General features: G+C 41.9%; 1 protein-coding gene across 1 annotated transcript; it reads left to right on the top strand.

The window, feature by feature from the left end:
- The first annotated feature begins 15,175 nt into the window (after positions 1 to 15,175).
- Positions 15,176 to 16,516, top strand: RPRML (reprimo like). Its single transcript, XM_072645945.1, is given in 2 exon segments — positions 15,176 to 15,568; positions 15,570 to 16,516. Coding segments are annotated over 2 exon segments (459 nt in total). The 5' UTR covers positions 15,176 to 15,502; the 3' UTR covers positions 15,963 to 16,516.
- Positions 16,517 to 27,638: the final 11,122 nt, after the last annotated feature.

Genomic DNA, 27,638 nt, shown 5'->3' with positions numbered 1-27,638 from the left:
TTGAGTTCCAAATTCTGTCTCTCCCTTCTCACTTTCCCCCTCATTAAGAAGGCAAGCAATTTGATATAGGTTAGCTTTGTGCAGTCATGCAAAACATAAAATATTTTAAATGCACAAATTAAAATACATAAAATTACATGAAAATTAATTACAATTTCAGATCAATAGTGAATTTTGAATATTGAATTTCAATCAATAGTGAAATGTAGTTTTTAAAATATAAAAAGAATCCAAGTTCATGGACCCCAGGTAAAGAGTTGTTGTTCAGTCATTTCAGTCATGTCTGACTTTTCATGACCCAGTTTGGGGTTTTCTTGGCAAACATTCTAAAATAGTTTGGCATTTCCTTCTCCATCTCATTTTATAGATGAGGAAACTGAGACAAAACTGTTAAGTGACTTGCCCAGGGTCACAGAGCTAGTAAGTAGACTGTGACCTACAGTCTTCCCCTTGCTCAGAATCATGCCCCCACCTCCTTCCAAACAATCACTCTGAACACTGAACATGTAGTCGAATGAATAAAATTGAGACCCAGGATCTACCCTACCCATCACTACTCTTCAGTCTACTGGGGGAAAGATGCTAAGTTCCCAAATAATTCAAGCATCCTGTTATCCTGTAGCAAGCTGCTTTGACTGCCTTCTTCTCTTTGTGACCATCCCTAGAATAGAGTCACCTTCCAAGATTCAACACTGCTTCAGTCTGGGGGCAGGTATCTTTCTCCTATATTCTCAGCACCACACATTCAGGGCTCCACTTGTCTTTCCCTCTTTCCAGATAGTCCAGCACCAGTAGACAAGTGCTGGATTTGGAGTCCAAGGACCTGAGTTAAAATCCTGACTGCTGAATAATACCTTTGAGACTTTAGACAAGTCACTTAAGTTTCTTAACTGGATATTATTATAAAATGAGGGAGTTGAACTAAATGGTTTCCAAGGTCCCTTCTGACTTTAGACCTATGATACGTGTGTTGGTCCTTCGTTGCCGAAGAAGACCATGCCATCAGAGAAATAATGATACTATGTAAGGAAGCAGGTCATTCCCTCCTGGCTTCCTCTCCTCCACTCAGCTTTTGTTGTTCAACCTTGTCTGATTCTGTGAGATCCCATTTGGGGTTTTCTTGGCAAAGACAGGCCAACCTGATCTTTCTGCCTATGAAGTTCACTCATTAAGGAGTGCTAAGGATGGGAAAACAAAAAAGCAACAACTCTCTTAAAATTCATCATTCCATACCATACTCACTTCCTCTTATACTGATTCCTGTTGCCTTCCTCCTCTAATGTCTCTCTATCTTACAAGTCCCACCAGATTGTGATGGAAGACTGAAGTGTTTCAAAGAAGACATTTTCTCCAAAGATAATCTGGCAATTGTAGTATGGGCTAGGTCTTAATTCAGAATTTTTACCCAGACTTTCCAGACCACAGCTCTCCCTATTCCAAAAATAGAAGCATTAAAGTATCCTGGCTTTCTGGAATCCTCGAGGCTCTGTGACATCGCTCTTGGAGAAACTTACTTTTACACTTGGTTAGTTGTTCAGTCTGAAATCTAATTCTGAAGTATTGGTTAGAAAGGCACCACAGGTATGGTGGGTGCAAGAAGAAATGACTGAGGAAACAAAGGTTTGATGTTCTAAGCTATCGATTTGTGAAGCAATGTATGTCAATTGCATAACATCATTCCAGACCTTTTTTAGCTTTGGCATTGGACCCCAATACAGGGCGAGACAAATTTTTATGCATTAAAAACAATCAAATAAGACCAATTAATTAAACTAAAACAGTGAACCAGGATTCAACATTAGGTAGTCTGATTTCTAACTGGAGAAAAAATTAGGGACTTCCCAAGTTGGTAAGGGGAGAGCAAACAGGTGCAGTTCCCTGAAATCAAAAAAAGAGGTGTCCTGCTCTCCTCAAGTGTCTGTATACAATCAAAGGAATGTGGAAATAACTGATTAACCTGTTCAAGGCCAGTTTTAAGATAAGACCTACGGGTTGTTTGAGATATATGATTGTGATAAAACTCCTTCCATAAATTTTTGGATCTAACTCAGTTTGTTGGTCTTTAGTGAAGGGTCTCTAAGCAGCTTCCCAGTCAAGCAAGGTTAGGTTCAAACAATGCAATAAAGTCCTTTCACTTTGAATAAAGGTTTCTCACAAGATAAAAATTTAGACTAGACCCATGATTGAATAAAAAGGGAACTGAGCTAATTTCAGAACTGAGTCAGAAGATGGAGTCACTGTGGGTCATTCAGTTCCCACAATTAACCACTTGTTGCTCCAATTCACTCTCAGGTATGTGCAGATGAGTAGCTGAACACCCATGGCTTCAACACAACTTCACAACTTCATGACAGCTGAATTCAGTTTTATAAAAAGCTGATAAATTTAACACAAATCTGGGGAACTATGACACCCCAGCTCTATCCCTGACCTCATAATTCAATTCAACAAGCATTTTTCTACCATGTGCAAATCTTAGGGACTCAAAGAGAAAAATAAAATAACCCTTGCCCTCAATAAGCTTACATGTAAATACAAAATAGATACAGAGTAAATTTCAGGAGGGAGAGAACAATTGTAACAGAAAGAATTAAAAAAAGTCCAGCATAGAAGGTGATACCTGAGATGAATCTTAAAGGAAGTTTAGATTCTAAGAAGTGCATACAGATAAAAAGTCACCTACAACTGGTGCCTGTTCTTTCTTTCCTCTCCCTTTCTTCTAAATCATTTATAGTCTACCTTCCAACTTCATCATTATTATATTGAAACCTCTGTCTCCAAAATTACATTGATCTCTTAATTGTCCAATTTCATGGTCTCAGTTCTCATCCTTCTTGATCTCTTTTCAGCCCTTGACACTATTCAGGCTTGGGGTACAACCAGGGAAAAGGCACAGCCAGGAGTTGGAAAATAAGCTCTGGGTCTGTTTTGGAGCAACAAGAATAATTACACCTGTGCATGAGTGTGTATGTGTGTGTGTGTGTGTGTGTGTGTGTGTATCTGAACATCTATTAATAACCAACAATGATTCTAAGGAAGATACCATATTACAGCTAAAATAATTGAATGTCCTCAATTATCTTCAATTATGTACTTCCAGCTACAGTAGAATTAATTGCCAAATGTGTCTTTGAGAACACAGAAAAGAAATGGGGAAAAAGGTAGTTGGGGTGATATCATCGGATGGAGTGTTGGCTACGTGTCTTTCTCTTCACCCCAACTCCTGCCTGCATACTAGAGGACTTCAACATACACTTTGATACTCCCTCAAGCACCCTAACTTCCCAGTTCCTCGACTCAGTTCCTATAACCTAATCCTCGACTCCACTCATACACTCATACTTTCATGCCATAATGCACAAGTATGCCATTTCCATGTTCATAAACTCTGAAATTCCTTTGTCTGATCATGATCTTTCATCATTTCATCCTTTGCTATGCCTTATGACTCCCAATCCTCTTTTTCATCTAATCCCTCTGCTTGTCAGTTCTTTCCTAGACTAACACTTCTGCATTGATTACACATTCCTTCCTTCTCTACCTTTACCCATACAGTTTAACTGTATAATGTCCTCTTGATTACCTTGTCCTCTTATTCTGTTGCTGATCTAGACGTATCAAACCCTGGTCGTGGATTGCTCCCACCATCCAGTTGTCTGAGAGCTACTGAACTAAGCCTGAAAAAAATCATGAAACTGTTTTGGGTCCATTACAAATACATGCTAGATAATCTCAGCTGAGCTCTCACCGCAGGAAGGCAACCCTTTTACCTCTCCCTAATTCATCCCACTCACTCCAGAGTACTATCCTCAAACTTTTACATCCCTCCTTAACTCTTCTATGGCATGCCTTCATCTTGCCCTCTCAGCTGAGGATCTTGCTTCACTGAACAAATGGAGACCATTTGCTGAAAGCACCTTCTTATCCCTTCCTTCTAATCTCATATTGTTCAGACATATTTTTCCACTATCTTGTCCTCTAGCCCATTTCACATGTAGAGATGCCCTTCTTGTCAAAGCAAATTCCTCTGCATGTAAAAATGATCCCATTTCAACTTCTCCAGCAGATTGTTCCCTCCATCATCCCCACTCTTACTTATCTTTCACCTCTCACTGTCCATTGGCTGTTTCCCTGCAGCCTACAAAAGGCTCATTTATAACCGGTCCTCAAAAAATAATGCTCATTGGATCCCTCCTATTGTCCTCATTTGATCCATCCTAACATCCTACATCTGTCTATTTGTTTTTTTGGAGCTACGCTATTTGAGAAAGTCACCTATGACTAGTGCCTTTTCTTTTTTCTCCCTTCCTTCTAAATCATCTATAGTCTGCTTTTCAACCTCATCGTTACTGTACTGAAACCACTCTCTCCAAAACTGCATTAATATCTTAATAGCCCAATTTCATGGCCTTTTCTTAGCTCTCATCTTTCATGATCTTTCTCCAGCCTTTCACACTGTCATTCACCCTCTTCTCCCTGACATTCTCTAGGCCTTTGTGACACTTATTTTCTGCTTTTCTTCCTACCTGTCTTACTGCTCCTTCTCAGTCTCCTTTGCTGGATCTTTATCCACTTACCTGTGAGTGTCCTATATGACTCTGTTCTAGAGCCTTCTCTCATCTCCCTCTACATTATTTCACTTGTTCATATTCTATGAGTTCGTTATCATTATCTCTATGGAGATGATTTTCAGACCCATTTATCCACCTTTACTCCCCTTCTATGACCCAGTGTAACTGACCTTCTTCTAACATGATCCTCCTGTCTCCAGTGACTTTTCACTGGCTGTTCTCCACGTCTGGAATGCTTTCCCTCTTATACCTCTGGCTTCTCAGGCCTCCTTTGAGACTCTGCTCAAATCACATTCTACAAGAGATTTTCCCCAGTCTCCTCCTCTCCCCAAACTACTAATGCTTTTCCTCTGAAATTGCCTCCTGTTTATATTGTATACATGTATGTTACATGTATATAAGTGTTTCTGTTATTTCCCTCATTAGAATGGTCTTTGAAGGCAGGGACTTTTTTTCTTTCTTTGTATCTCATCCCTACGCCCAGTTCCTGACACATAGCAGGCACTTTTTTGACTTTCTGACTGACTCCATGAGGAGAAACTTGGATTTTTAGATTCATTTTCACATAGGGAGCAGAGGGTTCCACTCAAGTCTCCTGGAAACTGGCTTGGCATCCTGAGAACTTAGTATGCTCTGGTGGAAGTGGATGATACATTGCCCCATCTACATCTGTGCATCATGGTCAGACCAAACTGTAGCTGAGAAACAGTTGAATTACGCCCCTAGAACCCTTGATTCTATCCTGTTTGGCTGCAGCAAGAAAATGCAAGGTTGTAGTCTGGTCTCAAGCCGCTAGGGGGAAGCCCCAACACATCAAAATATGCCTGAACAGGAGCAACTTGCTCCACCTTTCAGGGGCTGTGTAAGCATGCTTATAAATACCTTATATCTTGTGCTTGTCCTTCATGTTTGTGTATTTATAGTAGGAGTTCTGCTCTGAATTGAATAGATGACTGCAAAGACCTACTCTTCCCCCCAAACTGTCATTATCATCACCATCATTGCTGATATATACATGCATGGATATATATGTCATATATATTTATATATAGTTACATATAACATTATATGTATATATGCATGCAAGTTTGTATATGTATGCATATATTATGTATACACACACATATATATGTATAAAATATTTTGCTATTGTCATGCCCAACTCTTTTGTGACCCCATTTGGGGTTTTCTTGGCAAAGATACTAAAGTGGTTTGCCATTTCCTTCTCTGACTCATTTGACAGATGAGGAAACTGAGGCAAATGGGGTTAAGTGACTTGCCCACACTTGGTCATGCAGCTAGTACATATCTGAGATCAGATTTGCACTCAGAAAGATGAGTCCTCCTGATTCCAGGTGCAGAGCTCTATTCATTGAGTTACCCACCTGTCATCATCACTGTCTTCATCACTAACTTTATGTGGCACTTAAAAGTGAAATTTTTTTTAATTTGAACTTACCCCTCCCTCAAAGCATTTCTTCACAAGCGGATAGATAATAAGCATTTATTAAATGTTTACTACATGTCAGGGTCTGTGTTAAGTGTTCAGAATACAAAAAAAGACAATACACAGTCCCTGCCTTTAAGGGCTTGCAATCTAATGGGGAAGATAACAGGCAAACCACCATGTGCCAAGAAACTATTTGCAGAGTTAATTGGAAAGAACAGATCCAAGGTACTAGAATGAAGGGGGATTAGGAAAGTCTTCCTATAGAAAGTAAGTTTTAGCTGGGAAGGAAACGAGGGAAGCTTAGGAGGATATGAAGAGGGAGAGAATTCCAGGCAAGGGGGATTACTGGTGAAAAAGTTCAGAGTTGGGAGACAGAGGCTCTTGTTGAAGGAGAAGCAAGGAGGCCAGTGTCACTGGATTGCAGTGTAGGAGGGAGCCAAGTTAGAAAGGGCTTTGAATGCCAAGTAGAAGATTTTGTATTTGTTTTCGGGTCAATAGGGACAAACTGGAGGTGACTGAATGGGGTGGGGGAAGGAGTTCCATGTTCATATTTCTGCTTTAGGAAGATCAGTTTGATATCTGAGTAGAAACCAGATTGGAGTGGGGAGAGAGTTGAATGGGGGAGACCAGCTGGTAGGCTGTTGTAATAGTCCAGGTGTGAGATGACGAGGGCTTGCACCACAGATGGTAACATTGTGAGAGGAGAGAAGGGGTCTGTAGGTTAAAAGGATCATGGTTTCAGATGTTACAAAAGTAAAAATGACAGATTTTGGCAACAAACTGTATATAGGGGTGGGGAGAGAAAGTGAAGAGTCAAGAATGATACCTAGGTGACTAGGACTATGGAGATCTTTGACAGGAGGAGAGTTTGGGGAGGGGAGAAATAATGAGTTAAGTCTTAGAGATAATGAGTTCAAGATGTCTACAGGAGATCCAGTTTGAGATGTCAAATAGGCAGTAGGAGAGCGGAGGTTAGGAGAGTTAGGGCTGGATAAAGAGATCTGAGAATCATCAGCAGAGAGATGATAATTGAATACATGGGAGCTGATGAGATCACCAAGTGAAATGGTATAGAGGAAGAAGAGAAGAGGACAGGTGATCCAGGGGTATGCTGATAAATGTTTAACAACTGGGAAAAAAATGTGCCACCCTCACACTTAAATTTAATCTGTGTTATTAACATTTTCTCCAATACTTTCTTAAGTATTGGAGAAAACAATAAACAATAAACCAAGTCCTGATTAGTTTAGAGTTTTCCAGGGCGCAAATACTAACACTAAAAATTGAACAATTTGCTTTCACAAACCCTATAAGCTGGTCAAGCATAGCCCTGGAGATATCTGCCTTTATCAGTCATAAACTGGATGAAGATTCAGGAAGAGGAACTGAGAAGAAAACAGTCACATAGGTAAGAGGAGAACTATGATAGACTAGTGTCCCAAAAACCTAGAGAGAAGAGTATTGAGAAGAAAAGAATGATTGGCAATATCTAAAAGCTGTAGAGGGGTCAAGAAGGGTGAGGCTTGCTGGCCAACACCAAGCCACTTCCATCACACTTATCCTCATGTGACAGGGGTGGATTCAGGGGATCCTTGATACTTCTAGGAATTAACTACAATATCCTTATCTTGGCATTTAGGTGATGCTGTGAATTGAGCATATGTAGTCAGGAAGACTTGCACATTCAAGAGCACTGGACATGCAGTCAGGAAGACCTGAGTTCAAATCTGACCTCAGACCCTTGTTAATGCTGGACAAATTGCTTAAACTTTTTCTGCTTCAGTTTCCTCAGTTATAAAAAGGGAATGATAAGAGCAGTGTAGTGGAGAGAGTGATTGACTTGGAGTCAGGAAGTCCTGAGTTCTCAGATATTTACTAGTTGTGTGGCCCTGGGCAACTCCATTTGTACCTCTGTTTTCCCATCTGTAAAACAGGGATAATAGTGTCTCCTTGCCAGGATTGTTGTGAGGATCAAATGAAATAATTGTAAAACATTTAGCATAGTGTCTGGCACAGAGTAAGCACTATATAAATGTTAGCTATTGTTATGGTTATAATTATTATTTTAAGAATAATTATTATTACTTTTGCCATGATAATGGAAGTCCTTTGAAGAAACTCCAGAGTGTGTGTATGTGTGTGTGTGTGTGTGTGTGTTTGTTTGTAATTGTTTCCAATCTGCTAACCTCCTGGTGAATGGTAGTCTCTTTGATTGGCTACGTAGTCTTTCAAAGATGATCACTCTCATTATCTACTTTCTTTAGATAGATCTCTGCTCTTGGTTTGACTTCTTTGTTGACAGTGTGAGAAAATGTAAGAAGGAAAGGGTCCTTTCCATGGCTTGACCCCATGAAAACAAGCCTCTCTCCTTTGCATCAATATTTGTTCATTCATTTAGGTGAAGAAATTGGAGATCAGAACCTTGTGAATTTCAAAAGGCGAGGAGAATTAGCTGTCTAGGACTCTAGGTGTCTAGGAGTAGTGAATACAGGGTTGATAGAAGAGTCCATGCTGGATTTTGCCATCAGCCCATCATCAATGAACCAAGGAGTCATCTTGATCTCTGGTAGAGAGAGGCATCAGACCAGGAAAATGTCAGAGACTGTAGTCAGTGTCTTTTGAAGACAGTCCCAATTCTTGCCACCTAGCTGATCAAAGAGGCTGTCATTCACTGTGACTAACAGATTGGAACCGGTTACAGAACATCTAGCCATACTTCAAAATTTATCCAAGGCACTCTTGAATCATATCATGATTCTCCTGGAAGTGGGCTTTATAGCCTCTTCCATTTCTAGAGTAGTATCACAGGGATATATGGGGTGTTCAGGGAGGACTAGCATCTCTGGTATGAGGGCTTTTCAAGGCTGCTCATTTGGTGTAGACCTGCTACCCAACTCTTACCTGTGGCTCCAAGAGTCTGTAACATGTACAAGGGTTACACCCTGATAAACCATCTTGGCAGATAGACTAAACCAGATTGAGGGTAAACTATAGGCCTCAAACCCATCAGTGAGTTAGGGAAGTATCTACCTGAAACACATGAAGACTTCCCCTGGTGGAATGGGTATATGAGAACAATTGATTCCAACAGCCATGAAAGCAGCTGAAGGCAAGCTGAAGTGCTGTGGAGCACTTAGAGCTTGGTCAGATATCAAAGAAACTAAGGTTAACCACTGCATCTATCCTTTGTCCTGCCACAACTGGACTTTGATGACTCTGGAGGAGAGAGCGAGGCTGACAACTTTGAGCAACTCTGCCCCACTTAAATCCAATTGATTAGAAAGTCAAGACCTCATCCATCATCCGCTATTTTACTCCAACATCATAGTGTCATTGGAATCTTTGAAATGATGAATGAACAGCAACAGTCCCCATTGCAATAGCATCATACTAGTGTTCATCCTTTGTTTTGGAAGAGGACCAGTGACATTGCAGGGTGATGTCTTGACTTGTGTGTGAATTGGATTTAAGTGAGTGATCATAGATTTAGAGCTGGAAGAGGCCTCAGAGTCTTTCTAGTGGAAACCCCTTATTTATAGAAGAGGAAACAGGAGTGTTGAGAAGTGAAGTGAACTACCCATGGTCGCACATTGTGTCACAGGTAAGATACGACATGGAGTTTTCAGACTCTAAGTTCAGCATTCTGTTCACTAGGCCTGCTGCCTCTGTAGTCATCAGAGGAGGCCTTTAGGGAAAATTTTCATTCTATCCATTGTAAAAATGCTGATGGATTAAGAGCTTAAACTAAAATATCTTTCAGGAATATCAAGGTGAAAATCACATGATTTCTTACCTAGAAGTAAATATTGTCCTTCTATATTCAGAGCACCTCTTCTAGTCTCAGCCTCTTTGAATATCTTCACCAAAACATCTTCACTCAACAGTCAGACCTACTCCAGATGGAGCCCTCCGTTCTATAGCCATAGAGATGCAGACACGTATCTTTAGCAGTGGATAAAAATAATTACCCAGGATGGGTGACAGATGGGCTGTGTTCCAATTCCTCCCAGAAGGGCTGTGACATCAACATCTCAGCATCCTTTATAGTGGATCCTGGTATGTGGGTAACTCATTCCTCTAGAGAAGGGTTTGGCAACTCCCATATTGGAACTCCTAGAATATTCATTTCAATAAACATTTATCAAATGTTGGGCACACACGTAACTAACTGTAATATATGATAGAATACAATAATTGATGAGAAGTCAAGGTATGGAACACTTGCAATTCCAGGTATGCACCCCTTGCTTTCTCACCCCCAATCCCTGAGCCAAAATGTCCTCTTCTCCATCTCTTCCTATTGAAATCCTGCCCAGCCTTCAAGGTCAAGCTGCAGTATCAGTTCTTGTATTAAGTTTTCCTTAAGACAATGCTGTGGTGCAGGGTCTTAACTTGACTCCCTTACTGGGCCTCCCATGCAGCATCCTTGCTCTTCCTTGGGACTTACTGCTCATCACCTTCTCTCTCCTGGATTTTCCTCCATATGAGAAGAAAAACAACAGTGTCCATTTAAGACCTATCCCTTCTTTATTCTGTGGGTCACTGATTAATAAATTTCTATTATGACCAGCAAAATTTTTATTCTTAGCTATATTTGTTCTTTGCATATGGGATAATCCTGAGCTGAGATTATTGGTTAATTTGTGTGTTTGTTATGTCTTCTTGAACATTTTTCAGAGAAGTTATGGATTATAGATCTAGAAGGTCAAGTCTACAAATGTCATTTAAGAATTTACTATGTGCAAAGCTCTAGGAACAAAAATACAAGTAGAAAAAAAGACAATCCCTGTGCTTAAGGAACTTATATTAGAATGGGACAACAGCAGGCAAAAAAGGAAACTGAAAGGGGGAGGAGGAGAAGGAGAAGCTACTCACAGAACATGATGGAGAAAATCTGGAGCCAGAGATGAATGAAGATTTGGCAGACCTGGGCACTTAAATTAAAATGGAGATTCTGGGAGGAAAACAACCAATCAGAGGAAGGGATTACAAGGGTGATTGAAAGGTTCATAGACTTAGATTAAGTGATTCTAATTACAGAAAAACCTGTATCCATAGTCACTTGAAAACCGGATTTCTGCTTCATGTGATTCCCTCTCCTTGGTATCTTAGACAGGGAATCTGGGGGTGGAACAGTGTTGATCTAACTGCATTTATGCCCAACAGTTATTGAAATCTCTCTGTGGGCAGAATCTTGGACCAAGTACTGTGTTTAGGGAGATCCTGAATTCCAAATGCTAAAGAAAGAAACCTAACCTCAAAGGCCTTACATTTGAGGCTTTCCAAAGATATTTTTCCTCTCTAAATTTGAGAGGCAGCATGTAGATATATATAGTGGATAGAAGGAGAACCTTGCAATCCAGAAAATTTGGGTTCAAGTCTTGCCTCTGATACATGCTGGTTGTATGAGCCTAGGCAAGTCCCATATCTATAAAAGTCCCAGTATCTATAAATTCTTTGCTGGATAATGTTTGGGGATTGTATTTACAAATGGTCAGAACTTGATGATCTCTGATCTCTGACATTCTAATTTCTCTGTCAGCTCTTTCTCTTCTCTATTCCTAGGTTCTTATTGGCTTCAAATTATGTTACCTAACTGATGTGGTGCCCACTTGGGCTAGGGTCAAGAACCCAGTGCCTTGGATCACCCTTATCCTTGTACTTTTGGGACTTACTGAGGGAAGCTTCCAACCGGCAGGTTAAAGCTCCCTGGGACTGGAAAATAAGAAGATTCCTTTAAGAGAAGGTTTTGTCTTAGAGAAGAGCCTAAAGTATTAGATTTGACAATGAGAGCCAGGATTGGTTCCTTAGAATTTAGGCTACTGAGCTGAAGGGGCAGAAAAGGAGTTGTCTGGATCAGAAGCAGGGAGTGTTACCTGACAGGCTATGATAGAAAGCTGGCCTTGGAGTCAAGATGATCTGGGTTTATGTCTCACCTCTGGAGCATATTGAGTGACCCTGGCAGATCAACGAACTTTTCAGTTCTTGACAATTCTCTTAGACTATTAGGTGAAGAGAACATGCCGATTTGCATTAGAAGAGGGATAGTGAATGTACACAATATAATTGTTCAGACTTAAGAAAATAAGGTGATTGATTTGCCCAGGGTCACTCAGTCAAGAATGTGTTATTTTCCCCCAAGTGACCACTTGACATGCCTTCTGGAAACCGAACTTTAGCCCAAAGGAGTCGAGTTTGAGGTATTTTAGGAGTCCAACAGAGTGGTGTGTGTGTGTGTGTGTGTGTGTGTGTGTGTGTGTGTGTGTGTGTGTAACAGAGTCTGAGGAATGGGTGAAGAGACATGGTTTAGGGACTGGCTGTAAGATTTACTACCAGGAGACTAAAGAGGATCTGAGTTTCACATAGGGTGAACACAATTTGCAGAACTCTGTCTTGTGGATGGGTGTTTATGCTCAACTGAATGAGACCAACTTAACTTTCAGCTTCCTGTAAATTAGTTGGGACTAAATAGCTCCCTGGTGTCAACAATATTTTTCTCTCGGTAAAACAGCCATCTCTAAAAAGTAGTCATCCTGATGAATATCTGGTCACTGGATTCAGATGGCTCTGGAGGAGAAGTGAGGCTGGTGACCTGCACAGCTCTCCCTCACTCAAAATAAGGTCAAGTGCAAGTCATGTCATCATCTGATGGCATGGTCTTCTTCGACAACGAAGGATGAACACAGACACACAGACTACAAAAACCTTACCTGTCCTGTTGTGAAACATAGCTCTTCCTTGACTTGGGGCAGAAGTTTTATGTGTGAGTCATCATATTTTAGACAAATATGGTTAACTTTTAAGTTTTTCCTAGTGAGGAGGTCGAGGGTTGTGACAGGGCATCACTCACTGGAGAAGGCTAGACCTCTGATGGTGTGGCAGAAGGATGGGGCATTGAGAGACCCAATCCTGGAAGTCAGTTCTTTGCCCCTTAATGTTTTATAATTGAATTTACACCTTTTTGTTTATTTTTCTTAAAGTTTCTGTTTTATTATGAGCTGAACAAACAGTAAAAAACCTAAACACTTCTATATACAAAGATATAAAAGAAAATGTATATGAAACTTGGAATCCTTTATGTATAGCTTATTCTCTTAAGACATATATGTATGTATATATAGTATTTAACATGTTCAATCACCTCAGTTATGCCCAACTCTTTGTGACCCCACTTGGAATTTTCTTGGCAGAGATATTGGAGTGGTTTGTCATTTCCTTCTTTAGCTCATTTTACAGATGAGGAAACTGAGGCAAACAGGGTTAAGTGACTTGGTCACATAGTGTCTGAGGCCAAATTTGAACTGAAGAAGATGAGTCTATCTGACTCCAGGCCCAGCACTCTATTCATTGTGCCACCTAGGTGCCCATAGATCTGGTAGTCATTTGCATAGATGATATTTTAGCCTAGGGGAACTTCTGAGAGAAAGAGAAAGAGAGAGAGAGAGAGAGAGAGAGGGAGAGAGAGAGAGTTGGAGAAAGCATTCCCCAACCCCTACAGAGGAAACTCTTGACAAATTTGCCTGAAATAACTGAATACAGTTTTTTGTTGTTCAAGAAGAGATAGATTTCCAGAGTATATATATAGAGGTAGCCTGCAAGAAATTACAAGGAATGCTTTCATGAGTATTCTTTATACAGGCAACAGAGCAGCAGCATCAAACAATCTCTGGAAAAATCACCCAGATGTTTCATTAATGACAGAACACTTTGGGAGTACAGGTTGATGTATGAGGTTGATGTGCATTATTAATTCACATCATTAGTTAACATCATCAGTTTACATCATTAATTCTGATAGAGCAATCTGAGGTTTGAAAGAGCAATCCATTTTGCTCTATCATGAATTAATTACACTTGTGGAGCCTTGCCGGGAACTGTGGAATATTAAATAACTATGTCCTAGGACTGCATGGATTACTTCTTGTTATTCAACGAAGAAAGGCAATACACGGAAACAGGGAGTAGAGAGAAGAGGGTTAAGGAACAATACAACCTCCCCAAGGGGGAGAGTGTTGATCCATAGGAGTGGCCAGATATGTAAGGACAGAGCATTCAGGATTTCAGCATTCAGGATAGAGCAATATCATGGAAAGCCAGAGTGTAAAGAGTACCAGAGAGGAAAGGACAGTCAATGGTGTCAATATATAAGAAAGGTCAAGAAGGATGAAGACTGAGGAAAGGCCATGAGATTTGACAGTTAAGAGATAATTGATAGGCAATTGTTTCAGCTGAGTGAACAGAAAGAAGCAAGGCTCCAGCTCGGTGTCCTGGCTATCTCGATATTCCACCTCCAGCTCTGGATCACTCTCTGTGGCGCTGCAGCCACCAGACGCCTCTCCTGGGGACAGGGGCAGGTGGGCTATGTCACATTGCCCAGCCACCCCACACCACGCTCCTTACTGTTGAGTGAACAGAAGCAAAGACCAAACTAGCAATAGGCTGAGAAATGGAAGGGGGTAGTGAGAAAGGGGAGGCAAGAAATGTAGAAAGCTTTTATTAAGTCTGGCTAATAAAAGGAGGAAAGATATAGGATTATAGCTTGAGGGCGTCATAAGGGTCAAGTGAAAGTGTCTTAAGGATGGGAAAATATGGGTACATTTTGAAGCAGAAGGAAAGGATTCATTGGCTTTAGTTGGAAAGGATTTATTGGCTTTGGTTGGAAAGGATTTTGATGTTTTAGCCTGGAATACATTTTTATTCAGATCCATGAGTGTCTGAATGAAGGGAAACATGAAGTACTTTCTCTGTCAGCAAAGAACTGAACTAGATATTAGGGAAGGAGAGATTTTGGTTAGACTTAGGTAAGACCTTCTCCACTGTTAAGGATGGATCCAGCACTAGAATAGAATAGGATAGAGAGACGCTCAGGCCCTAGAGATCTTCCAAGGAGACTACCGTATATATATGTGGGATTCTTCAGACTTACTCCTGCCTGAAGTCAGGGGGTAGAACCAGATGATCTCTCTAGGTCCTTCCGAATTCCATGACTATTTTCAAGATTCTCAGATGCCAAGACGACGTACCCTAGAGACCCAGCTGGCCGCCAGCGGGAGGAAGGGTAAATAGCTGTTGCTAGGTTGGGTGCGTGGTGCGTGTGTGTGTGTGTGTGTTGGCTGGTGGTGGGGAGGTGGACGACGGATGTCTGTGTGAGCAGAAGGGCGGGGAGGGAAGCTGCAGTCTGGGTGACTATTTCTCCGGCTCCAATTCCAGCTCGTCCCCGCAGCGGGAGGCACGGAACGTTCCAGCCTGTTGCTCGCATCCTCTGGGGCCGCCCCCGCGGCTTCGTCCTGGGGAGGAGAAGGAAATGTAAGCCAGTTCTCCTCCCATTTCTTTTCTCTTCACCCACCCCCTGAGCTGCTCTCCGCCTCAGTGTCCCGGCCAGCCTCCCCGCCCCCACCCCGACATCCTGCAAGTCTTTCCGAGCTCTCGGCGGCGCAGCGGGTCCCTACAGAGCCCGGACGTGGGCCCCGTGGGGCGGCCGATGGGAGAGGGGACATCGAAGAGACAGTCTGCGGGAGGCAGGGACTGCGTGCAGCGGAGTCCCAGGTCGGTCAGTCGGTTGGCGGGGAGCGCTAGGGAGCCAGATGAACTGGACCTTCTTGAATCAGAGCGCCCTGGAACCGGGAGGCAGCGGAGGCGGAGGCGGCGCCTACGGCAACCAGAGCCAAGGGCTGGACACGTGGCTGGGCTGCTGTCCCGGAACCCCTCCGCTGGTGGCAAACGACGGGATCCCACCAGGTCTGGCCCCTGACGAGCGGAGCTTGTGGGTGTCGCGAGTGGCGCAGATCGCCGTCCTCTGCGTGCTCTCCCTCACCGTGATCTTCGGCATCTTCTTCCTGGGCTGCAACCTGCTCATCAAGTCAGAAAGCATGATCAACTTTCTAGTACAGGAGAGGAGACCCTCCAAGGACGTGGGCGCGGCTATCATGGGGCTTTACTGAGGGCGCCTTGGGGACCCTGGCGCGAGCCCTCCCTTCCCCTCCCGAGAGCCCCACTAGGGCTGGCTCGGGCACCTATGAAGTCCCGAGAGATTGCTTTTTGAGGGTGGAGGAGCAGCAGCAACGGGGCGGTGGGAACGTCTTGGTTGGGGGTGATCCGAGCCCCCTGCAGGGCTGAAAGAGTACATCCTCCAGGTGGTCGTTTGGGCAAACCCAGAACCCGGGTGCGCTTATTTCCCGCTGTGGGTGCTAAGTGACTTGTTCCGTGCGAAGCCGTCCTTTGAGAATGTTACCTTGTAAAGTCTTATCTGCCTTAGAGGCTTGGGGGGATAATTTGTAACAACTGTTATTTTAAAAGGAAAAGAGGGAAAAGAAGGTCGGGTGTGGGTGGGGATAAAGAAGAGGGACCTAGCAACTGTCTTGCTGCCTTATGGGTAGGGGTGTTCTTTTGGTTTGGTGAGGGGAGGTAGGGTGGTAATTTGGGTGGGGGTGGCAAAGATATCTGGGTTTGCAATTGATTTTTCCATTTACAAAAAAGTCGTGTAATAAAACCCTCCCCACCGTCGGGGCTCTCAAGTTAGCTTTCTCCGGTGAATTCGTGTCAGTAAACTCTCTCTCTCTCTCTCTCTCTCTCTCTCTCTCTCTCTCTCTCTCTCTCTCTCTCTCTCTCTCTCTCTCTCTCTCTCTCTCTCTGTCTCTCCGTCTGTCTCTCCGTCTATCTCTCCGTCTCTCTCCTCCTCCTCCTCCTCCTCCTCCTCCTCCTCCTCCTCCTCCTCCTCCTCCTCCTCCTCCTCCTCCTCTTCCTCCGGTAATTTGGGGTTGGTCCTGGTGGAAAACGGCTAGATGACTCGGGGAGCCATTTGGGAATGGGAAGGAGGCACGTGCGGGCGCAGGGACCTGAATGAGCTGCGCTGGACCGGCACTGAGCAGGAGGGTGAGGAAGGGGAGATGAAAAAATGAACACTTCCCTAGTCTGGAGCGATTTGATGAAACAGCTAGTTGGATCAATCGGTTCTGGGGGCGAGGAATCCGTCAAATGAGCGAAAGAAATCCTCCAAACTGGTTGATTATCTCTGAGTGGACCAAAAGGTTGAGGAGTTGACAATTTCACTTTTCGGGTGGTGGTTGTGATTTTGCACTTCGAATTATATGATCCTAGAATTGCGCGGGTTTTTAATGGAGAAAAAGTCCCTGAAATTTTTTTTTTTCTGTAGGGGAGAAAGGGAGCCTGATTCGATTCCTTGTTCCTCCCAGAACCTGTTTGTCTGCATGATGTAAAGGCATGTTGGTGGATTGCGCTACGGGGTTTAGAGCAGCTGTAGTTTTCTCTTCCCGGGCTTGGCCAGATATTTGCCAAGCAGGGTTGGTGAAGAATTTCCTCCGCAGAGGTCCATACGGAGATTTATTTATTTATTTGCCTGTTAATTGATTGGATGAAATTGGGTCTCCCTACTATCTCGCCCAAGCTGGAAGTGCAGGAGGCCACTCAAGGTGATCCCACCGCAGTTTGCCCCTCCTTAGGCAACCTGCTCTCACCCCACTGCCCTCGCTTATACTGGTGGGGACATTCGATCTGCTTTAGCCTTACAGCAGCTCAAGCAATCTGCCAACCTCGGCCTCCTCCAGCAGGAAGGATTCCAGGTGTGCACAACCACAAGGTCTTGACTTGATTTTAAAAGGAAAAAAGAAAACACAGATTCTTCCAGGCTGTCGGTACTAGTGCCCAGCTGTCCTTTGTATAGAAGGGTTCCCCATCTGTAGGGGGGATTTGTTTCTCCAAAGTGGGGATAGAATTGAACTGGATTCCCTGGGACCCCTGGGTGAATGGGTGGCAGGTATGTGCAAAATAAGTCTCCAGTAAGGAGAGAAGCCTGTGACGTTAGAGAAATTGGAGTGAAAAACTGGAAAATTCCTTGGTAGATTGGGTTTTGAATCTGTGTAATCCTGGGTAAATTACAACCCATCTGGGCCTCAGTTTCCTCATCTGTAAAAGGAGGTTGGACTAGATGATATCTAAGGTCCCTTTCAGTTGTCAAAGCTAAAGATAGTCATGAGCACTTTTTTCTCTTCTTCATGTCACAATTCCTTAACATCAGTATCTCTCCTTTATTCCAATATTTGATGAAGTTGTCCTTCTAGACAAAACCAACACCTCTACATGACCCCATCCTTTCCTATATTCTTGAGCAGATGGCCTCCATTACGCCCTTACAATTTTCAGTCTTTCCTTCTTCCCTGTTTCTTTCCTTGCTTCCTAAAGACACGCCTGCCAGTGCAGCCTTAAAAACCAACACTAGAATATACTACTCCTCCAAGCTATAATTCTGTATTTCTCCTCCCTTCTCTTTTCTTGGCCAAATTCCTTGAAATGGCTGTTTGTACTCATTACCTTCACTTTTTTTTTTCTCACTGTTTTCTAAACCCTCTCCAGCTAGGATTTCTCATCATTCATCACTCAACTTAAATTTCCCTTTCTAAATGCACCAATGATCTCTTAATTGCCAAATCTGGTTGCTTTTTCTTTTTCTTTTATTTACATATTTTTAATTAACTAATTTTTAGATTCCACAAGATTTTGAATTCCAAATTTTCTCCCCATGTCTTCCCTCCCTCCACCCCAAGATGATGTGCATTCTGATTACCTCTTCCCCCATTCTGCCCTCCCTGCTATTACACCCCTCCTTTCTCTTATGCCCATCTCCTCTATTTTCTTGTAGGGCAAGACAGATTTCTATACCTCATTACCTGTATTTCTTATTTCCAAGTTGCATGTAAAGAGCAATTTTTAACATTCATTTTTAAAACTTTGAGTTCCAACTTCTCTCTCTCCTTCTCTCTCCACCCATCTCCACTGAGAAGGCAAGCAATTCAATATAGGTTATATGCGTGTAGTTATATAAAAGAGTTCGATAAAAGTCATGTTGGGAAAGACCAACTATATTTTCTTCCATCCTATCCTGCTCTCATTTATTCTATTCTCTCTTTTGACCGTGTACCTCCCCTAACATGTTTACTCCTAATTACTCCCTTTTCCCATTTGCCCTTTCTTCTATCATACCCCCACACCCCACTTCTCCCCTTCTCCCCTACTTTCCTGTAGTGTAAGATTGATTTTCATACTGAATTGAGTGTGCATGTTACTCCTTCCTTAAGCCAAATGTGATAAGAGTATGCTTCACTTTTCCCCTCTCACTTCCCCCTTTTTCCCTCCATTGAAAAAGCTTTTTCTTGCCTCTTTTATGAGAGATAATTTGCCTCATTTTATTTCTCCCTTTCTCCTCCCAATATATTCCTCTCTCACCCCTTAATTTTATTTGTTTTAGATATCATCCCTTTCTATTCAATTCACCCTGTGCCCTCTGTCTACATGTATATAATCCCTCCAGCTACCCAAATACTGAGAAAAGTCTCAAGAGTTACAAATATTATCTTTCCATGTAGGAATGTAAACAGTTCAACTTTAGTAAGTCCCTTTTGATTTCTCTTTCATGTTTAGCATTTCATGCTTCTCTTGATTCTTGTGTTTGAAAGTCAAATTTTCTATTCAGCTCTGGTCTTTTCATCAAGAATACTTGAAAGTCCTCTATTTCACTAAATGACCATTTTTCTCCCTGAAGTATTATACTCAGTTTTGCTGGGTAGGTGATTCTTAGTTTTAATCCTAGCTCCTTTGACCTCTGGAATATCATATTCCGAACCCTTTGATTCCTTAATGTAGAAGCTGCTAGATCTTGTGTTACCTGATTGCATTTTCACAATGCTTGAATTGTTTCTTTCTGGCTGCTTGCAATATTTTCTCCTTGACTTGGAAACTCTGGAATTTGACTACAATATTCCTAGGAGTTTTTCTTCTTGGATCTCTTTCAGGAGGTGGATTCTTTCAATATTTATTTTACTCTCTGGTTCTAGAATATCAGGGCAGTTTTCCTTGATAATTTCATGAAAAATAATGTCTGGGCTCTTTTTTTGGTCATGACTTTCAGGTAGTCCCATAATTTTTAAATTATCTCTCCTGGATCTATTTTCCAAGTCAGTTGTTTTTTCAATGAGATATTTCACATTGTCTTCTATTTTTTTATTCGTTTGGTTTTCTTTTATAGTTTCTTGGTTTTTCATAAAGTCATTAGCTTCCATCTGCTCCATTCTAATCTTTAAGAAATTATTTTCTCCAGTGACCTTTTGGATGTCCTTTTCCATCTGACCAATTCTGCTTTTTAGGGCATTCTTTTCCTCATTGGTTTTTTGGATCTCTTTTCCCATTTGGGTTAGTCTATTTTTTAAAGTGTTATTTTGCTCAGCATTTTTTGGGGTCTCCTTTAGCAAGGAGTTGACTCGTTTTTCATGATTTTCTTGCATCATTCTCATTTCTCTTCCCAACTTTTGCTCTACTTCTCTTACTTGATTTTCAAAATTCTTTTTGAGCTCTTCCATGGCCTGAAACCAATTCATATTTTTCTTGCAGGCTTTTGATGGAGGAGCTTTGACTTTGTTTTCTTGTTTGCATGCTTTGGTCCACCTTATCACCAAAGTAAGATTCTATAGTCTGATTCTTTTTCTGGTTTTTGCTCATTTCCACAGCCATTTACTTGACTTTTGAGCTCCTTGTCAAGGTAATTCTCTGCTTCCAGTGGAGGTGGAGGGTGTACTGTCAGCAGTAACATTCCCCCTCAATCTCTAGGCCTAGAGCTCCAGAAACAGTGGCTGCAGCTGCCCCTGCAGCTGCTGTGGGTTCCTCCCCACCTCCCCGCTCTGCCACTCTGGGGCTGGGGCTGGACCACTCCATTCTCCTGAACTGGTCCCACAGGCTTTTCCCACTGACTTTCCAATTTGTCCTCGGCATTTTGGGGTCCTGAAGTCTGGAAACCACTGCAGGTGTGAGAGATTCAGTCTCCCCAATGCCTCCTCAGGTCCTGCCTGTGCCGGCATAGCCCAGGCTGGACTGCACCCCGCCCCCAGCGTGCCATGATAGGCACTTCTTGGGGACCTTTCAGGCAGTCTTGGGCTGGCGATTTGCTTCACTCTGTCATTCTGTGGGTTCTGCAGCTCCAGAATTTGTTTAGAGCCATTTTTTAAAACAGACATTTGGCTGGGCTTGGTGGGAGTGCTCTAGAAGGTGCGTGCTGTTACTCCACCATCTTGGCTCTGCCTCTTGTTGCTTTTTCTTAATCCACATCCTTCTTGGCCTTTCTGTAGCATATGACAGTTGACCACTTTGTCTTTTCCTGGATACTTTTTTCCCTCTGGATTTCATAACTGTTCTTTCTTGATTCTTCTGGCTAATGCTCATTCTTAGTTTCCCTTGCTAGTTTATCATCCATACCCCAACCCCTAACTTTGGTGTACCTCAAAGCTCTGTTTTGGACCCTTTCTCTTCTTTCTCTATATAACCTCATCAACTGTCAGGGATTTCATTAACATCTTTATACTGATGCGCTTTTATACATGTCTCTATTGCTTGCCCCAGTCTCTCTACTGAGTTCCAATTCCACATCAACAGCTGCCTACTACACATTTCAAACCCAATGTCCATAACTCAAATCATACAAAACAGAACTCATCTTTCTCCCCAGACTCACATCTCTTCCTATTTCTGTCAAGGGCACTACTATCCTTCCAGTCACACAGATTTGCAATCTCCGTATCACCTTTGATGTCTTTTTCTCTTACCCTACATTTCCACTGAGTTGTCAAATCTTGTAATTTCCACTTCCACATTATTTCTTTCATCAGTCCTGTTTCTCTGTTCCCACAGTAACCACTTCAGTTCAGGTCCTCACACCTTTCACATGGGCTGTTGCAGTAGCCTTCTAATTGATTTCTTTATCTTGCCTATCTACTTCCAGTCCATTCTACACACAGTTGTCAGATTTTCCTAAAATTCAAATGTGACCATATAACTCATCTGCTCAATAATTTCCACCGTTTCCTTATTACCTATTACCTTACATTTTAAATTCTTCACAACCTACTTTTCTGGTATTATTGCACATTATTGCCCTCTACACTGTGTAGTACAGCCAATGTAGCCTTCTTGCTGTCCCTCAAATACAGTACTTTGTCTCCCACCTCCATGCCTTTGCACTGATTGTCCCTCGTACCTGAAAAGCATCCCTTTCTCAAAATTCCTAATGTCTTTCAAGGCTCAGCTCAAGTGCTATCTTCTACATAAGACTCTTCTTCATCCCCTAACTGCCACTGCTTTCTCATCACCTTGCATCTACTTTGCTTATATCTTTATTTGTATATATTGTTGCCCCACTCCCTCTTCCTCCAATGATAAATTCCTTAAGGGCTGGAACTTTTGTTTTTGTTTTGCATGTTGTATCTCTGATCCCCATTAGATTATAAGTTCCTAGAGTGAAGGGATCATCTTTCACCTCTTTTTGTAACCCCTGCAGTTGGCACAATGCCTGACACATAGTAGGTGCTAAATAAATGTTATTTGATGAATTAATTAACTTAGAGAATAGAAATAATCACCTTATCATGAATCTAAATTCACTATTCCCTAACTAGTGTGTCAAAATGCTTTTTTTGGGTGGCTTACATGCCCTGGGGGTGGGAAGGAGGAAAGTAGTCTCTACATGTTAGATTTCCTCATCCTTGTCGAGACATATTAGTGTTGTGTAATGGGAGTTCACTGGATTTAGGATTAAAAAAATCTAAATACCCATTCTGTTACTTTATTTGTGTTATCTTGGACAGGCCATCTAAGCTCTCTGGATCTGTTTCCTCATCTATTAAATGGGGGGAAGGGGGGGATAGTTGGACCGGATAACCTCAAAGTCCCTTCCCAAGCTAAATTCTCAACTTGTCAATTTTTGACAAGAGAAAGAAGTGGTGCTAAAAGTTGTGAGAGTAGAAGATGTTACTTGGACAATAAGCTTTGTAAATAGAAGTGTTAACTGAAATACAACAAGCAAATTTAGCAATTGTTCTCCCTTAATGCAGACATTAACCATGGCAATCATGCTAGTTCTGCTTGCGTATATGCATATGCATATATATAGTATGCAAGTGTGTGTCTGTATACAATTTGTATGAATGGACAGGTGTTTGAGAGGATATAGGGACGGCTATATCCTCACTCTTACTCTCCTCCTTACTGTCTACTTTGTATCTTAACAATTTGGCAAGTGAACCACAGCCTTAAAAAGTCATGAAAATAGTGACTGACCAACTGGCCCCCACATGCTTTTAGCTGATATTCATTAATCATCACAACTCTACTGCATCCTCCCAAATTCTACACTTGTGAGAGGTACAATCATAAGAAATAGTATTTATATAGTGTTTTTAAGATCTGCAAAATGCCTTGCAAATATTGTATCCTTTTATCTTCACGATAACCTCGGGAGTGTATGGAATATATGGGATTCTCAGAGAGCACTAGCACCTCTGATCAGAGGGTTTGTTGAATCCTTTTCAGGGCTGCCCATCCACCTTTGGTGTCCACTTGTCACCTAATTCTCACCTGTGGCTCCAAGAAGCTGTAGCATGTATATTGACCACACTCCCATAAAATTGTCTTGGCAGACTGGCTAAACCAGGTTGAGGGTAAAACCGACATGCGTCAAATCCATTGGTAACTTAGGGGGATGTCTACCCCAATTCTGTGAAGACTTTCCCTGTCAGAATGGGTAGATGAAAACAATTTGTTCTAGTGACCATGAAGGTGGCTGAAGCACATGCTGTGGAGTGCTGAGAGCTTAGTCAGGCATCTAAGAAACCAAGGTCATCCACTGCATCCCAGGCCATCACCAGTCATCCTGACTTTTATCTTGCCACTGGACTTTGATGACTCTGGGAGAGAGAGTGAGGCTGATGATTTTGTGCAGCTCTGCCTCACTTAAATATAATTCATGAGCAAGTCAAGACATCAGTCCATGATGTCATTGGTCCTCTTTGAAAATGAAGGAGGAAGAACAGCAACCTTGGGAGGTAGGTACTATTATTATCTTCATTTTTCAGATGAGGCAGCTAAGGCAGATAGAGGTTAAATGGCTTGCCCAAGGTCACATAGCTAGTAAGTGCCAAAGGTCAGACTTGAACTCAGGTCTTCCGAACTTCATGGTCAGTGCTCTCTCCCCTAAATGACCTAGTTCCATCTGTGTATGTTTTATCTGGAATGTATAGGAAGCAGTGGATGCCATCCCCTACCCTCCCAGCCTCAGGAGAAGATTTTTGGTAGGGTGGGTAGGTCCATGATCACACTGGTGCAAGCTTTCTCTACACGAGATATGATTGCAACTCCTTCATATCTTTTCTTCCAATGTCATTTTTGTCCAGACATTTCCACAAACGATGGGATAATTAGATTTTAGAGACTGAAGGAAATTTAAACATTATTTAATCTAATTTCTTTCATTTTACAGGTGAAGAGACTCATAAGGTTGTAAATTGTTCCTCATTAGAAAATCCATTTAATGTATTGGAGACCTTCTTCTGATTCTTTCATTATCTCAGGGAGTACCAATTTAGCACCTTGGCTCTTTTTCTTTTGTCTCATTTTTGCCATGTGATAACAATAGCAGCCAACATTTATATAGCACCTATTATGAGCCAGCACGTTGCTAAGTACTGTACAAATATCTCATTTGATTCTCACAACCTTCCCGGGAGGTAGGTGCTATTATTATCTTTTACAACTGAGTTAACTGAGGCAAGCAGATTTTAAGTAAATTATCCAGGCTCATACAGTTGGTAAGTGCCTAATGCCAGATTTGAACTTAGTCTTGACTCCAGACCTAGTGCTCTACCCACTGCGCCACATAGCTGACCCAGATGAGCCTACCTCCTTTTTTTGGCATACATATCCTTTTTGATGTCTTTTAGGCTACCTCTCCCACATAAATTACCCCTGGTCTTATGTTGCAATCTGCTTATGCTTATTACTTGTCTTTCCATTGTCTTTTGGGTTATTTGAAATTTTGATTCCTATATAATAATGGTGCCTTATGACTTGTGACTATGGAATCTCACCAGGAGAAAACTGATATTAAAGAAATGGACTTTTGCAATAGCAGATAATAGAAAGCACTTTACAGTTCCCTAAATATGATCCAAACTGGTTTGTTCCTTCTGCACATTTCTGGATCTAGTTCATTGTCCCCCTTCAGTACCTATCTAGTATTTTAATATGGGTGAATTACATTTATCAGGCTACCTGTCCACTTGCATATCATAATCTGGGCAATTTGCATTTTTCATACATTTTGGGGTTTTTCCAGTTTAGATGGAAATGTCCATATGACCCAAAATATTGAAGACTGGTTTATCTGCGAAAGATCACATCAAACTTCTCTTAATGGGCTGGATTGACAATTCAACTGATCTGAAGACCAGGGACTTCTGATTTATGGAGAAATCAGTTATTAACAGTTCAGCTAAAACTCCGTTCAAACTGGATATTTGGCCTCATGTAGACAAAACACCATATGCCTAAACATCTGTTTGAACTGAACAGATGTTTTGGTGTGAATGGACATTGCCATAAACTTAAAAAACTGCTTGATCCAATTAAAAAATGATGGATCCAGCATAGAACTCAGTCTTATTCCAGTGTATATTCCCCTGTAGCTCAATAGGACACATATGAGCATGCTGATATAGACACATTCACATGCATTCATGTTTACGTTGCCATAGCTTAGTATGACACATGTAAGCCTACTGTCATATGTAGAGACATGTACATGTGTACTCATGCACTTATTCTCATGGACTGTTATGACACATGTGAGTGCAATGACACCCATATACATGCACATATGTCTTCATAACATGCAAACTTTATGAGTCTAACAAAACCAAGAAAATTGTTTTTGAATGAGGTCACTGGGTTGGCTGAAAGATGAAAGCACTCCAGTATAGTTGGAAAAACACTGGATCAAGAGTCAGGAAATCCAAGTTCTGGTCTCATCTCTGTCACTAATGATCTGGGTAATGTTGGGAAAGTCATTCCCCTTCTTTGTTCTTCGGTTTCCTCTATAAAGTGTCAATTGGGTATATGTGTGTATGTGTGTGTGTATGTGTCTGTGTGTGTGTGTGCGCCATCAGATAATCTCCAAAGTTCCCTCTAAGAGTCATAGGATCATAGGTTTAGAGTTGCAAGAGACTTTAAAGGTCATTAGTTCCAACCCTCTCATTTTATAGATGAAGCCCTAAGACATGGAATGACTGGCCTTAGGTCACGTAGCTAGTAATTGTCTGAGGCAGAATTTGAACTTAGGTCTTCCTAACTCCATGCTCTTATGCTCTTAGCACTAAGATTCCCAGCTGCCATTTTTAGATTCTATGATTGGAGAGTGTAGGGGCAAGAATTGTCACTACAGGAAAGGTAGGAGAGACTGCCAAATTTGTAACTGACTAGTCTTCTCTCCCTAATCCAGGTGGCTCCTGATGTAATGTGGGTGTGTTTTCACCAGCCTTAAATAAACTTGCGTGTGTAGGAGTTCTGCATCACATAAAGGCAGCGAAAGCATATCTTAGCAGAAGATAGTCCTCATCTTCTCCAGGAGAGTGGGGGTTAAATCAATTCCTGGCTTTCCATTCCCTGACTTTCCAGGCAGCTTATTCTTATGACATATGTGCTGTTTATACCTTGGAGGGAAGAACTGATGAGAATTTAAAAGCTCCCTTTCCTATGTATCCTCACCCTTATGGAAGCCCCTCTCACTAATATTTTCTTTCACTCTTCACTAGTTACTGGTTTCAACTTTCAGATTACTTCTGGAATTCTGCAGAGAACTGGGTGGTCCCTTTGCTGGAAAAATAATAGAAATATAAGGTCACAGTCCTGGGAAGAAAAGATGAATTCAGGAATCATGGGATCAGCCATCAAATCCTGGATTAGGTATTAGACTTGTGGCACCTTTGACAAGTCATTTAATCTCACTTGACCTCAAGTTTCTCATCTGTAAAATGAGTCAGGTGTGTGCTATGGACTAGATGATGTCTAAGGTCCTGTACGGATGTTCTGAAGTCTTGTGACTTGGGATCTGATAGAATCACATGAATAGTAGTCCTCTTGGATTTCAAATGAGTTGATGTATGTTAAGAATTTTGTAAATCTTAAGAGGTTATATCAATGTTTATTGTTATTATGTCATCAAACAAGTATCTATTAAACATCTGCTATGTGTCAGGCATGGTGTTAAGTACTGAGGATACTAAGAAAGGCCAAAACAGTCTCTGCCCTCAAAAAGTTACCACTCCTACTAGGATAGGGGTGGGGAACCTGCAGCCTCAAGGACACATCTGGCCCTCTAGGTCCTCAAGTGCTGAATCAGTCAAAGGGTTGCCTACCTACCTCTGTACTTGCGTTTGTCCTTCATTTCCAAAGAAGACCATGCCATCAAAGAAATGATGACATGACTTGCACTTGACTTTGTTTTGAGGGCGGGAGGGCTGTGCAGGTCACCAGCCTCATTTTTCCTCCAGAGACATCTGAATCCAGTGACAAGATATTCATTAGGATGAATGATGATGACCCAGAATGCACTGGGAGACCTTGGGTCCTTTAGGTCAAGGTCTTTACAGGTACTCACTTAGGGTGAGGTAACACCCATTCATTGAATAGGACTGTTTAAGAAGTAGCCAGGGCATAGCTTCTTTAATGAGGCCAAGAAAAAGAAAGACATCAGGCTGGGAGGGAAACAGCATCAGTTACTATTGATA

This window comes from Notamacropus eugenii, chromosome 2, assembly GCF_028372415.1.
Source record: "Notamacropus eugenii isolate mMacEug1 chromosome 2, mMacEug1.pri_v2, whole genome shotgun sequence".
Taxonomy (NCBI): domain Eukaryota; kingdom Metazoa; phylum Chordata; class Mammalia; order Diprotodontia; family Macropodidae; genus Notamacropus; species Notamacropus eugenii.
The sequence above is the reverse complement of the archived record's forward strand: the minus strand, read 5'-3'. Positions and strand labels throughout refer to the sequence as shown.